The following is a 15,852-nucleotide window of genomic DNA, read 5'->3' as shown; positions in this document are numbered from 1 at the left end:
AAGGAAGCGTGTGCCCCGCCTGCCAGTCCGGACTAGAAAGCTGTAATCCCCGTGGGCAGGGCGCAGAAGTCATAGTGAGAAGCAGAGACCTGTGAGAAGCAGGGGAGGCAATAAGAAAAATTGGGTTCTGAGCCTTTAAGACAAGAAGCAAAGAACCAGTTGTCAGTGTCTCCAAGAATTAATAAAAGGTTTGCACCAGTGCCCTAGCAGTGAACAAGCTGACAGCACATGTGCCGGCAGGACTGGGTGTGAACTGTGTGCTTGGAAAACAGGTAGCACTGGCTCTTGTCCCTGGGTGTCAGTGGCTTCCTATCTGCATCTATGGATCTGAAACATGGCAATGGCAGACACCTCACTGACTAGAGAGGGATCTTTCAGCTACTACTGTGCAACATGCAGATTGTGTATAAAACTAGGGCACCATTTGAAAGTGTATTGCGGGGAAATGTTTAACTTACGTGTCTTTCCTTCTGGCCTTGAAGATATAAAGCACCATCTCATTGTTGTGTAGAGGAATACGGATTGTGACTGCGACATTGGAAATGAGACAATGTTGTGACTATTTCAAGCTTTTTGCATAGGCAGGGCCAGGGCAGCCCATTCTTACTCACTATTATCTGAAGTGGGAGTGCTGCTCTGTTCTGTGTGGGGTTTTATTTAATAACACCAGGTAGTGCAGAAAAATAGGTTTAAGTAACAGCTGAAAGCTTCCTTGGTACCGCTTTATTTTATTTATTCTATTTTTATTTTGCTATGCTTCAGACAGTCTAACACCAAGTCATGATGCCGGCAAAGAAAAAGCTAGCAGCAAAATTGGTATAGATTTGTTTGCCTTGCCTCTTCCTCTAACCTGTAAATTTTACCTTATGGAGCTAGCCTTGCGAGAGAGTGCTGCACCAAGGTAGAAAATCCACTGTATGTTCTGGGGTTTGTATTTGTTTAAGGGTTGATTGGTTTTGTGTGCTTTGCTTGGCTAAGATGTGATTATTTAATATTGTGCTGTCAGAATCTTTTTGAACTGTGGGCTTTAGTCCAAGCTGTCTTGCTGTGCATGGTCTCCAGGCCAGCCCAGTCACCACAGTTGGTTTTAAACCCCATCACTAGAAGATGATACAACTGCCTGGTCAGGCTGCTCTCCCACAGGGTGACCTGTCTTCAGTTAGTCCTGAGAACATCAAGACAAAGACAAATCCATGGGAAGATAAAACCAGCAGTCCCAAGTGTCAGGATTATCTTTCTGTTTGCAATCAATACTGAGCAGTTTTGCTGAGTGCCCTTCACAAGAGCTTTGCAGGGTTCGCTTGATGAAGTGATTATGGCTTTCCTCAGGGTTCCCTCTTCTCCTCCTTCAAAGACATCTGCCTTCTGCCAGGTGCTCTGTGCCCTCGAGAGCTGTGCTGACTGCTCCTCAGGGGTGTCCGCCGCCTCGGTGCTGGGTCGCAGCCCGTGGCAGTTGGTCGGGTGGGTTCTGCTTCCCTGAGCACGTGATGAGGAGCCAGAATTCTTCAGCCTTGCTGAGGAGGTGCTTTACCCAAATTGTCTGGAAAGTGACCCTTCCCCTGCCCCGCGGAAGTAGGGTGTCGTGGCCATAGGTTTACACTGTCCGATGGGATTAACAGACTTCACCACTTGGTGCGCTGAAGCCTCTGCCTTTGCCAGCAGATACTCTGCCTTTAGTTCCATCAGCTACTAATATGATTCCCTGAAATAAACTACTGTCTACTCAAGAAATACTAGGGTTGAGCGTTTTGATTACCTTTTCTATGCTTTTTTGTTGTAACTACTGCAACCTTAAATTAAATTTTAAAATAGCATTGTATTATGTCTTTTAATTGCTTTTACTATTCTTTAAGCTCTTATTTCCAAGGCTGTTTTTTTTCTGTGTTCCCTGAAAATGTTTCTCTTGCCTTTTTTTAAATGAGAGATAGATATTTGATTGCAGCATGTGATAGTGAATTGATTATTTATCATAATATCTAGAATAAGGTCTATAAAACATTGTTAATTTATTTTAGGGAGGGCTCAGTATATTTTTGTTGTTGAATATATTTCAAATTACTTAAATACGTAGAGTGTTTAGAAGATGAAACCCTAGGATATCTAGAGGATAGATTCTCTACTCCTTTGAGCACTGTAGAATCATTTACACTTTGGCAAAGCAAGTGTGGGTGCTATTAAAACTCTGACAGTATCTTGTAAGTGTTTAATGCAAAGTTTAAATTATACCGTGAGATAACCACACACTGGAGAATAGCCCCAGAATCAGTTCAATCTCACTTTGGCAAAACAAGGTCATATGAAAGGCTGTTTTTCCTGCATTGTCGAGAGATTTAAACACCTCCCCTTCATTGAATTAACCTTGCAACATGCAGCTTTACAAAAATTTGTCTAAAATACATTTGTCAAAGGAAATACAATTTTGCTTATGCTTGTGTTTCAAAATTTATGCACATGAAGTATTTTTACATCTTCAAAAAGTATTTCTGTTTACTGCAGTAATTTAATTTGTTGTGTGTTTTTACAGCTTTGTTTTTCTCTTTTGTTCTTTTTGTTTTTAGTTTAAAAGATGTTATCCAAAGTGAAGATGTGAAACCCAAGCTGCAGTACATCATGACTAACCCTTCCTTTTCTATGGTAACAGTTCAAAGTGAAGACAGCGGGATAACCTGGGAAACCAGCTCAAGCAGGTGTTCTACTCCCTGGGCCTCAGAAACTAGTACAACTTCTGATCTTTACAGCATGGAAAGTTCACCGGTAGGTTCTCCTCCAGGAAAAGTTATCTTTATTATGGATGAAGGTAAGATTGTTCGGAAAAGGAGGCGCAAACCTTCAAATAGGGCACCGATGGCTATGAGCCTGAAAGGAGGCCAGGGCAATAAAAAACGTGACTCTTCTGGAGTGCAGAGGCAAGAACCAAGAACTGTTCTAGGAGATGTGCAGGCCTCCGTGCTGAATGTTGAGCAGGTGGAAGCACAAGATACAGATGTGGAAATGGATGACAAAGAAGATGCAGAGGACATCGTAGAAGAGCCAGTAAAACGTGCTCCAATAAGATCAATATTTAGAGAGAATAGACTGAGAAAAGTAGGGCCAATCCTTGGAGGGCCAGTACAAGCTAGAATCCAGCTGTTCAACTCAATTTTTGGAGGGACTGCGCCAGACACTGGGGCATTGGAGAAAACCAGAATCCAGAGAAGCAGCTCAGTTTCAGGAGATTCTGAACAGTTCCTTGAAACATCAGTAAAAGAAAGATTGCAGAAGTTCCGTTCACTTTCAGAAGCAAAACATCCTAAACTTTTTCAGAGAATAAGAAGCAGAAATCTTGAAACACCATCGGAGAGAAGAAAGGAGCAAAGACAACAACCCACAGCACATGCAAATCAAAGCTATTCTTCACCAACAGTGCCCCTTGAAAAGTGGCTTACTGCGAAAGATGATGTTTCACCTGAAAATATTAAACCCACTAAAACGAAAGATAAACCAAGCAGATTTTCAAGCTTTGGTGGAGAAAAACCTCTTCAACATGAAGAAAGAAGAGACTCGGACAAGTCTGGAGAGAGAGACTTGCTGAAGTCCTGCCCTCCTGAAGAAGCCAGGAAGCCGCAAGATCATTCACCTGTGGCCAAAATACCACAGCAAACAACTTCCATTTCATTACAGTCTGGTGATAAATCAGAGAAACAAGTGCCTCTTCCCTCGGCTGAAAATGCGAACAAGAAACCAGACCAATCCCTGCTAAAAGCATCGGATCATCTGGATGAACCGAAGGAGCAGGAACTTCAGCCCAGTTCTGCACCACAGTCTGTTTCAGACAATTTTGTGGAGGAATTAGATAGGCAAAGTACCCAGCATATTTTGCCTACAGCATCTGTGTCAGAACATCCTGAGTGGGAAGCACAGAAGTCAGCAGCTGAGTCTCACTTACCCAGTGCTCCATCAGCTAAATCCAAATATTCCACTCTATCTGAAACAGGACAGGAGGATGTTATTCCTCAGTCACCAGAAACTGCACAATCTGAGTCTGAACAAGTGTTATTACCACATTCTGCAGATGAAACAGAGAAGAAAGAAACTGAGTATCCTTCAGCAACAACTGCACTGTCAGAAACAGAGCCTCCAGGTCTATTGTATTCTGCTAAAAAGAAAGAGGATCAAAAGACCCCACCACTGGAAACCCAAAATGTTCACACAGAGAAGCAAACAAAGTCTGAACAAGACTTTTCATCCTCTCTTCAGAAAACAGAGAAGGAAAGAATCAAACTAAACCCACCTATTCCTGAAAAGATAGATTCTAAATATTTTGGCATTTCATATCCTGTTCACACAGAAACAGAAGAAACTCAGAAAACTCCAGCTATAAATAAAGCAGTAGGTTTGGATCACCCTGATTTTTCCATTGAAAAAACCAAACAAGCAGAGAATGTGCAAATGGAGATGAAGCATCCGGATTTCTCATATTTCAGCAAAAATCCTTTGGAATCAGAGAGGACACAGATGGAGACAGAACATCCAGACTTCTCTTTTCCCAAGAAGGAAACAGCAGAATTGGAGAGTGTGCAGATGGAGGTGGAGCATCCGGACTTTTCTTTTTCCAGGGAAGAAATGGAGAAATCAGAAAGTACACAACTTGAGACAGAGCACCCAGATTTCTCATATTCCAGAGGAGAAATGGTGGAATCAGAGAGTTCACAGCTGGAGACAGAGCATCCAGACTTTTCTTTTTCCAGGGAAGAACTGGAGAAATTGGAAAGTATGCAATTTGAGACAGAGCACCCAGATTTCTCATATTCCAGAGAAGAAACAGTGCAATCAGAGGGTTCACAGCTGGAGATGGAGCATCCAGACTTCTCTTTTTCCAGGGAAGAAAGAGAGGATTTGGAAAAGGTACACCTGGAGACAGAACACCCAGATTTCTCATATTCCAGCAAAGAAATTGCAGAATCAGAAAGTGGACAATTGAAGATGGGGCACCCAGATTTCCCATATTCCAGAGAAGAAATGGAAGAATTGGAGAATGCACAGATAGAGATGGGTCATCCAGACTTTTCTTTTTCCAGGGAAGAAGTGGAGAAATCAGAAAGTGCACAGCTAGAAATGAAACACCAGGAGTTTTTCTTTTCTGGGGGAGAAACAGAGACAGAAAAATCTGTTCCTTTTGAACTGAAACAGCCAGAGTCTTATTCCCTTGAAGAAGCAGAGCAAGAAGAATCAGCACAGCTCGCACAGGTATCTTCAGATTTATCATGTTTGATGGAAGAAGCAGAGAAAGAAAACACTACAGAAATCCAGCTGGTACATCCAGATAAAGCTGAGACACAGAAAACTGGTTATATGGAAACAACACATTCGGATTTACCATATCCCATGAACAAATCAAAGCAGCAAGAACCGGCAGAAGCAGATTTGGACAATTCTCGTGCATCATATTTTGGTGATAAAGGAGAACAGCTGCAGCCTGTACAGCAGGATTCACAACCTAGAGGTAAGCTGTATTCCTGTGCCAAAGGAGTGCAAGGAGAAACTGCTCAACTGCACTCAGAGCACCTAGTGTTGTCACATTCTCCTGGAAAAGAGCAGCGACATAAAACCTCACAGCTGAGGGCAGAACAGCCAGAGACATCATATTCCACTGGCAAAACAGAACAACAGGAAATACTGCAGCCAATGTTGGAACAAGGAGATTCACCATATTCCCAGGGAGAAACAGCACAGGAAACTGTACAAAGAGACTCAGAAGGCCCAGAGCCATCACGTTTTTTTAGTAAAGAGCAGCAACATGAAAATGTACAACTAGCTTCAGAAAATCAGGGTTTCTCATTTACCACTGGAGAAGTAATGCAACAAGGAGTGGAGACAGCATCTTTGGTGTCCTCTCATACGACTGACAGCACAAAGCCCTGGGAAGTGGCACAGATGGGGCAGGAGCAGTTGCTTCCCTCCTGTTCCACTCCTGGTAGTCAGCAACAAGAAACATCACCACTGGACATGGTCCAGCCAGATATATCATATTCCTCTGGCAGAATGGAACAACAAAATACAGTACAAAGAGAGCTGGAACAGCAGGAAACAGCCCAACAAGAAGCTATGCAAATGGAAATGGAGTATTCGGATTTGGCAGAAAGTTGGCAGAAAGAAGAGCCACAGGTCATAGACCAAATTACTTTGGCACAGCAAGAAATAGCTGAACCAGAGCTAGCGCATCCATCTTTGCCATATTCTTCCAGTGAAAAAATACAAGAAGAAATGCAAACAGAGGCTGCATATCAGGAACAGACATTTTATGTAAGTACAGAAATGCAGGAGGAAATGACACAACACAAATTAGAGCAACCATTTCCTTCACATTTTACTGGCAAAACAGAGCAACAAGAAATAGTACTTCGAGAGCTGGGGCAAACATTTTTGCCATCTTCCAGTGGAAAAGAAGCTCCATTGGAAATGGAAATGAGCTCAGAATATCTAGATTTGTTCAGCAAAGCTGAACAACAAGAAAAAAAGTTGAAACATCCGACCTTACTATTTCATTTGAAGCAGCAAGAAACTGCACCAGTGGTGATGGAACATCCAGATTTTTCATGCAACAGTGGTGAAACAAAACCAGGCAACATCGCAGAGCCTGAGTGGGGACAATCAGAGCTCTCACACTCCAAGAGAGAAACACGACAATCAGAACATTTGGATTCACCAGGAACCCTGGGTGAAGAAGTACAAGATGAAGGAATGGAAGTAGAATCTGAATACCCAAATTTGTCATGTTCCGATAGCCAAAGAAGCCAGCAAGAAACTTCACAACTGGATTCAAAATATCCAGACTTGCTATTTTCCTTTAGTAAAGCCCAGGAACAAGAAGCTCAAGAGTTTGAGTCTAAAAATCAAGAATTGCCTGAAGTGGCCAGAAAAAGAGCTTCTCCCCCAACAGCACGAATAGATTCAAAATATCCAGATTTGACATATTACCATGGCAAACCAAATGATCCAGAAATTGCAGCATGGGAAATGAAGCATCCTGATTTGTCACATTCCACTGATGAGACAAGCCAACAAGAAGTAGTACTGTTGGATCAGAAACAGAGAAAAATTTCTGTTGGCAGAGAAAAGCAGAAGCAAACCACAACACAACAGTCAGAGCAAGACAAGTTACCACATACTCCTGGTAAAACAGAACAATTAAAACATGCCCAGAAAGACTTGGAACAACCAGATTTATCATTTTCCATTGACAGGTCAGATGATGAAATGGCATCACAAGAGGCAGAGCACACTGATGTGATATATCCTCTGGACAACACAGAGGTACAACGAAGAGTACAAGAAACAGAGCAAACCTACCCCTTTGGAAAAGCAAAGAAAACAGTTCAGCCAGAAGTGGAAATTCCACATTTGGCCCATTCTGCGGGTTTGGCAAAAGAAGAAGAATTGGCAGAACCAGGGCAGGGAGGTTGCAACTTGCCTTATTCCCTTTCCAAAGCAGGAGGATTGCAAACTGCACAGGTGAAACCTAAACAGTCTGTTCCCTTGACATGTTCCCTTGACAAAGAGCAGGAAACGACTCAGCTGGGGTTGCAACAGCCAGATGCATTCTATGTTCATGACAAAACAGAGCAACTCCCAGCTGCCCAGCTGGAGCTGGGCCATGCAGACTTGGCATCCCCTGCTGACACAGTGGGTCTGCGAGGGATGGAGCATACAGTCTTGGCATGCCCTAACAAGGGACAGTTTGTCAGCAGAGCAGAGCATCCAGGAGCTGCAGAAGAGAAACTAGGAGCCCCAGATGCATCATCTCATAGTGGGAAAGTGGAGCAAAGAGAAATGGCAAAACCACAGCCGAGGCATCCTGATTTACCATATTTCATTGATAAAACACAAACACAAGAAACTACACAACTGGTGTTAGGAAACCCAGATACATCACCTTGGCCAGGCAAAACAGAACAAGCACAAACTGCACAAGAGGAGCAGCCAGGCTTCTTGCATTCTTTCAAAAAAGGTGGACAAGGCAAGAAAGCACAGCCAGAACTGGGACATTCACAGTTATCGTACTCTGTTAGTGAAACAGAACAAGAAACTGCACATGCGAAATCAAGCTGTTCAGATTTATCTGCTAGCAGATTAGAACACCATGAAATCATAGAATCAGAAGCAGAAATAATGGATTTATCATGTTCAATGGATGAAACACAGCAACATCAAATTGCTGAAGTGGATTTGGAGTATCCAGATATATTGCATTCCACTGGCGCTGAACAACAACATGAAAAGATTCAATCAGAGCAGGACCAGCCAGGTGATTTTTCATCATCTCTGATCAGAGAAGAGCAATGGGAAGATGGAGGAATGCAGGCAGAACACCATGAGCTGCAGTGCTCTATGGGGAAAGCAGAAGGCCTGAAAAATTCTCAAGCAAGATCAAAATATACAGATTTGTCATTCTCTGTTGGCACAGCAGAACCTCATAAAATGACACAGGCAGAGTTGAAAGGACATGATTTGCTGCAGCCTTCTGTCAAAACAAAACCATCATGGGCTGCCCCACTGGAGTCTAAACATCCACGTATCTCAGATGCCACGAAAGTACAGAACCCTGATTTGTCCTCTTCTGTTAGTGAAGAAAAACTACATACACAACTGGAGATCAAACAGGAGAGGCGAAGCTGTACGTTATACCCAGAAGAAACAGTACGACTGAAATTGCAACAGCCAATGATTTCAGGTTCTAATGGCACAGCAGAACAACCATATAGGGCCCCACTGGAAGGGGAATTCCCAGAATTCTTGTATTCCTCTGGCAAAAAAGATCAACAAGAAATGGCAAAACAAGAGTTGGAGCATTCAGATTTATCATATTCCACTCATAAACCGCAGCAACAAGAAACCACACAACTTGGGTTAGGACAACCAGAGTTACCATCTTCCCCTGGGAATACAGAACAACCACAAACTGTTCAAATGGAAGCAGAGCATCAGGACATGCCACATTTCACTGGCAAAACAGAACAGCAAGGAACAGCCCAAACAGAGCTTGAGCATCCATATTTGTCATATTCTAGTGACAAAACAGAGCAGCCAGCAGCTACACAGTGGAAATCAGAGCAGCCTGTAAGACCCCATCCCATTGGAAAAACAAAGCAACAAGGTATGGCACATCCAGAGTGCGAGCTTCCCAGTTCATTATATTCTACTTGTGAAACACTGTCACAAGAAGCAACACAAATGGACTTAGAACAAGATTTAACATGCGCCTTTGGTAAAACAGATGAAATCCAAATTGAGCAAGGTGAACTGGAACATACAAGTTCATTGCATTTTTCTGACAAAAGAGAACAAGAAATGGTGTCACCAGAGTTATGGCATCCACAGCTATCTTGTCCTGTTAGAGGAACAGAAGAGAAAGCTACTCCTCGGAAACCAAACTATCCAGATGTGTCATATTCTACTGGTCAACAGGAGTGCCATGAAATTGAGCAACCAAAGGTAGAAGAAATGGATATATCCTATCCAGCTGGCAATTCAGAGCACTCGAAACCTTGCCAAGAAGTATTGCAACAGCAAGAGCTTTTGGAGTCCTTCAGCAAAGTAGAGGAAAAGGGAATGGCCCAGCCTGGCTTTTTGCAGTCCCTTGGTGAAGGAAAGCAAAAACCAGCTTCACAGCTAGACTTAGTGCAACCAGGTTTATCCCATTCACTTGCCAAACCAGAAGAACAGGAAACCACACAAGCAGGGTTTGTACCTTCTGATTTTTCATATTCCACAGGAAAATCAGAGCAGTCACAACCAGAAGAACTACAATCAGAATGTCCAGATTTCTCATATCCTCTTGGCAAGGAAGAAACTCATGAAATGAAGCCACCAGGTTTATTGCGTTCCCATGGCAAAGAAGAGCAACCACAGACTGCCCAGCTGGGACATCCAGAGACACCATATTTCACGGGTAAAACAGAGCTGACAGATGGGGCCCAAACTGAACTGCAGAGCATTAATTTGCAGTACTCTGTTGTTGAAACAGAGCAACCAGAAAAAACTTCTGTATCATATACCTCTGGCAGCATTAAGGAGCTTGAAACTGCAAATCTTGACTTTGAGCGATTGGATTTATTATGTCCTACTGACAAAGTAGAAAAGCATGAAATGACCCTACTGAGAGCAGGACATTCAGAGAAGCAAGACAGTGGGCCTACTTCATTTCTAACTGCTCAGCTGGAAACTGAACAACAAGATTTTTCCTTTTACACTGAGGAAGCAGAGAGTAAAAAAATTCAACTGTATTCATCTCTTACTGAACACACAGTGCCTTTGGGTGTTTCACGTTCTGTCTCTGAAACAAAACCAGAAGGAAGTCCAACTGGAGACCTGTCCCCCAAGCACTTAGATTTATCTTACACCTGTTGTAAAACAGAGCAGTCAGAAACTGCTCAGCCTGAGTCAGGCTTCTTCTTTGTAAGAAAAGAAACAGAGAATACAAAAAATGAACATTTGCCTTTGGCTGCACAGTCAGAGGCTGAACATGTAAATTTACCTGAAATGGAGAGAGAACAGCCTCCGCATTACTTCCATACATCTATGCAATTAGAATCTGAACAGTTAAATTTACCATATTCTACAGATAAAACAGAAACTCCAGAAAGTCAAGAGTATTTAACTGTACCTTCAAAAATGGGGTCTGGACCTCCAGTTCCATTTTATTCAGCTGATGAAACATCTCGGCAAGAAATTCCACCTTATTCAAAACCAGCTTCTGAGTATTTGGTTCCCACATGGTCCTTTGCTGAACAAGAAAAGCAAAGCATGCAGCCAGTTATTTCACAGTCTGCACAATCAGAGTGTAAACATGTAATTCCACCATATGATGAAAAAGAATTGCAGAAAACTCAGCTCTGTTCACCTAAACCATCAAGCCTGCAGACAGTGCAGTTGGAGAGTACATCTCTAATGCACACACAAGGCCCAGATGGGCAACAACCTCAAGATAGCTTGTTGGACCCAAAATATTTGTCATCAGAGCAGCTAATAAATCCCCCTGAATTCCCTGCTGAGCAAGATAAGCAAGAAATGCAACCTGATGTGCAGACAGTGCCAAGGTTGGTGACCACAAAGTCAAAGGTAACTGCTGTAGCAGACTGGCAAGCAGTGTTATCAGAGTCATTTGTACCTTTTCAAGCATTACCTGAAAAGTCAGTATCAGTGGCTTTCACTGATGATGAAGAGAAACAAAATATTCCACCTGTATCTGAGGTAGTAGGCATGCTTGGAAAGCAATCTAACACAGTTTCAGGCATTTATAGTGAAGGAGAGTATAGACATGAAATGCAACGATATTTTGCAGACCAAAAGCATGCATCCTTAGAGCATCTGGGAGCTGCTTCATCAGATCTTGTGAATGAAACTGTGACACAAAGAACTCAACATTATTATGAGGGAAGCCTTTCTTCAGCAGAGAGGAAGTCCATTAGCTCTAGTTCTGATGAAAAGCAGGAACCAGATACTCCATCCTTTGGGCTAGCTAGCTGGCTGGCAGAAGAGGTGAAGGCTCGCTCAATTAGTCCAATAAGAGCTGCAGAAGTAGACAGGAGAGAAGATCAACTTTCTCCAAATGAAACTTCTGATCTTGGATTGAAACAGTTCCCAGATGGAAGTTGCACAGAACTTACCGTTCATGGTGCTACAAAGAATATAGGACATATATTTAAAGTTTCTAGTTCTGTGTCAAGTGCAATTTCCTATGGAATGTCCTCAGACACTAATCACAGAACACAGAGGTATGATGTACCATTTCTGGTAGGAGATAATCCAGGTCCAGATAAAGTTCCAGAGCATGAAACTAGTACTGGAAACCCTGCAAAAATGGAAGCAATGAAACATCCAGAGGTAGACACTGTATCTGAAGTGCCTGAACATTACCTGAAAGGAAAAGAGGAAGAAACAGAACAAGCAAGTGTTTTAGAAGGCAGTCAGCATGCTCCAGAGACTACTGAACAAAAAGATTTGTTTAATATCATTTCAGAAGGTTATGAAATACTCAATATTCATGTTCCTACACATATTTCTTCTGTGGATCAAGAAGAAAGTAAATACATGCCAGATAAACTAGAATACTTAGAAACAAATCCTTCATTTAAAAGAAAAGTGGCTGATGATAGCCATAGAGCCCAAGCTTCTGCAACAGCCACAGAAATTTCAGAAAGTTCAGTGTTGGGAAAACCTGCAAGCCATGAACCAAAAGAACTGGTGAAAAATGATGATGTTGGAGAAACTGAAGAAATGCAAGAAAATCCCATGTTGACAGAAAACAATGATTATGCAGTGTTGGATCCTAATAATGGTATGGCTGATATGGATTATTTTGAAAAATATACTTTGATTGATGACAAATCCCAAGTTAAGCCACATTTTGAAAGACCAAGGTCATTGTTTGTTGTGACAGAAGATCCCAATGAAGCTGTGGAAGAAACCACATCTTTTAAAGAAAGCACTGAGGGAGATACTTTGGAAGAGGAGTTTTCCTTACTTGAGGATCTGGATGAAGTCTTCTATGGTATGGTGAAAGGAGAAAGCAAAATTCAGTCTTATGCAGATGTTTCAAATCCTTTACCTTTACAGAAATCAGTTGATACTAGCAGCAAAAGTGCTACAACTTTAGAAGATGAACGGAAGTCACCAGGGACCCCGCTCTTTGATTCAGAAGAAGGAGTGCTAGAAAGATCTCTGTTGTTCCCTACCACTGTTGCTGCAGTTAATCCAGAGCTTCTAGAAGAGCCACCTGCTCTGTCATTTTTATATAAGGACCTCTATGCAGAAGCAGTAGGAGAAAAGACAAAGGATGAGACTCCCTCTGATGAGGAAAGTGGTAATTCTAATGCATCTTTCCCTAGTAGAAATTCAGACACAGATGATGGAACAGGAATATATTTTGAAAAATACATTCTTAAAGATGAAATTCCAAGCAAGGCCACAAGGCCTGAAAAAGATCAGATGCCAGAAGATGAATCCTTTAGTGGAGGAATTTCAGTTCAGATTCCTGAGAACAAACACAAACAGGGTCCTGGTAATTTTGAGCATGTCAGAACTGAGGTTCTGCCTGAAATGAGTGTTGTGGAGAGAGGGAACATCCAGGTTGACAGTGACATTAAAGCAACAATTTGCAAACCAATGCATGCCATTCCTTTTGGAAGCAATGTAGTTCTTTCAGGTGCAAGAACTGACATGAGTGAACAAGGAGAAGAAGAAAATGTACCTGTAGAAACAACTGAAGAGCTGCCAGAGCAATCAAGTCATCAAGTGTATGGTCAACCAGCGGATTATCAGGGAGCTACATATCAAGAAGCTGGTAATAAGCAGGAACAACAGCACAATGTAACAGCAGTTCCTCAAATGGAAAAATATGTCCCTTTTGTCAGGGCTCCTGTTGAAGACAGTGAAGATGATCAATATACTCAAGAAAATCTTTACTGTGTCCCTACCATTCAGCAAACAGAGAAACCAGACACTCAGCAAAGAGAGGAGCAGCACCCTGACGTTTATGAAGATCTTGCTGAGTCAATGGACTATGATGTAATTACACAAGAAGAACTTCTGCAAGATGAAATATCATCTCAATTAACACATGAGGAGCTATTGTTTGAAGACAGGGACTCCTTTGAGCATGCTGGTGATAGTTATGAATTTGTTGATGAACCAGAGCAAAGAACACCTGTTGAACTTGAAGATTCAGGCTTTGTGGTGATGTATCCTGAAAAATCAGCAACAAACATTCCTCAAGTTGAAAGCCCAAAAAGAGAGCTAAAGAAAGTGCAAGCAGACACATATTGTTACCACTGCAAATGCCCGATATCTGCTATTGACAAGCTTTTTGGAGAACATAAAGACCATGAAGTTACAACACTAGATGATGCTGCAACCAAGATGAAGGTAAGAATTAATTTGGGTGAGGGATGGAGATACTGAGGCAAATTTCTCCAGACCTCCTGTGTTTTCAGGGAAGAAACTTCAGAGAGCAGTTCAGAGTCTAAGTCACAGTATCTACGAAACAAAAACTATTCCTAAAGACCTGTTAGAAATCTTGAAGGGAGACTATCCTATTAAGGTATTCTCAAGAGTCCTAAACTTGATAAGCTGTTATTTTTATTTGTTCAGAAATTTGAATGACTTTGTTTATATGTAGCTGTTACCAGACTTCTCACCTTTTAGCCTCCTCACCTGTGTAAGTTTGTTCTGGTTTCTGTGTGTAAAGGGAGAAAGAGTGTTGTTTCTATGAAAAGGTAATTTTAGTAAAGGCTGTTCATTTCACCTGACAAGGTAGAGAAACCTCCATATATGGGGACCAGTATCATCATAAATACTCCCTGTCCTAGTTACTTGTACTGGTTGTTTGGAGATGTTAGATAAGTTACACAGATCTGTTGAAACACCATCCTCATTTGCTGTTCAGTTCATATTCTTTTCTGCCAATAGTGTTTTAGCTGTAGCACAGGTAAGACAAAACCTATTTCTTTCCACTATCGCTAGGCTGTACCACTCTAAAAGACAGATAAAAATACCCTCCATTTCAATAGCCCAGTCCTTTGCTATAAATATTAGTGAAAATGCTTTCATTCCTGCAAAGCTATTCTTCATTAAATAGCAGTTCTTGTGAAAACAACATGCATGTGGTGTTTCACTTTTCCCATATCAGATTTGTTCAGGTACAAATATACAAATGTTCCTTTCTTGTTTACCAGCTATTTAATCTCACCCCAGTATCTGAAAAGTGAGGTCTCTTTCCTGGCACATGTTTGGTTGATGGTAACACAAATTTTGTATAATTTCACTAAAATTCCAGAAGGACTTGTATCGATAGTATTTATGTTATCTTTGTGTTGATTCATGTGCAAAAAATATAAACTCAAAACAGGAGGAGTCAATGTGGCAGTTTCAAATATCCATATTTACAAACTGTCTCCATGACAGCAGAGTTACCTTTTTATATGGCCACTCATGCTTGACTTAGCCACTGGCAAGTCAGTAATAGAGTCACAGGCCTAGCCATCCCTTGAATGTACCTGCATTGCAATGAGTCAAGTTAAGCTGCAAATAAACATCCCATGATATTGCTTCCTGGCTGTGGAGCACGGACACAAAACCAGTACTAAATCTGGACACAACACAGGTTTGGCTTCACATGATTTCCAGCACTCAGGGCTCAGGTTACTCTGAGATGGCATTTGTATGTTTCTTGTTACTTCTGTTCATGATTACTGAGAAAACATTAAGATAACAAAATACTTGTCAACTGAATTTTAACTGTAGGAGTATAACTTTGCAGTAAGTGAAATGAGCTATGATGACATCTGTCAGATTTTATAGGTTATCTTGACAAACAGAAGTTTGCCTCTGAACCTTGGTGATTAGCCCTAAGTATTTATAAAGTGAGGCTCCAGTTGTACAGTTCAATGTGACATTTATAATTAATGGAACATCATCTGATAGTTTTCAACAGACCTAGCTGTAGAAGCTTGCCATAATAGGAAGCTGTTACCAAAGGAAGTTAACCTTCCTTGTACATTTATGCCAGCTAGTTAAACAAAAGTATTCTTATAAATCATAAATTGCATCTGAGCAGATGGCCAGCTTGCTTTCACAAGAGGTCAAGAAGGACTAAAAAAAAGTTCTGAGTCATCTCTAATAATTGTTGTCCTTTGGACTGCTTTTCTTTCCACATGTAATTCAACCAGAGATTCTGGTGAATTCTGGTTTATAGACAATGTCCTTAAAATTCTGATTAAAAAAAACAATGACATTGCATAATCTAGCCTCATAATTACCTGCATTATCTTCCTGTTTATGCTCCTGTGATCTCTTGAGGACCCTCATGAGGCTCTG

At 41.5% G+C, this 15,852-nt stretch overlaps 1 protein-coding gene across 1 annotated transcript in view; it reads left to right on the top strand.

Moving 5' to 3' along the window:
- The window catches only part of CMYA5 (cardiomyopathy associated 5), a 46,540-nt gene that overhangs the window by 5,241 nt on the left and 25,447 nt on the right, over positions 1–15,852 (top strand). The window contains exon 2 of the mRNA XM_062612400.1: positions 2,559–13,902. Within this exon, the coding sequence (XP_062468384.1) occupies positions 2,559–13,902 (11,344 nt within the window). The remainder of the gene's footprint in view (positions 1–2,558; positions 13,903–15,852) is intronic.

The sequence above is a fragment of the Pezoporus occidentalis genome, unplaced genomic scaffold, assembly GCF_034315485.1.
Source record: "Pezoporus occidentalis ecotype Australia unplaced genomic scaffold, CSIRO_AGI_Poc_V1 ctg16, whole genome shotgun sequence".
Lineage (NCBI taxonomy): Eukaryota > Metazoa > Chordata > Aves > Psittaciformes > Psittacidae > Pezoporus > Pezoporus occidentalis.
This window is presented reverse-complemented; position numbering and strand designations above follow the sequence as displayed.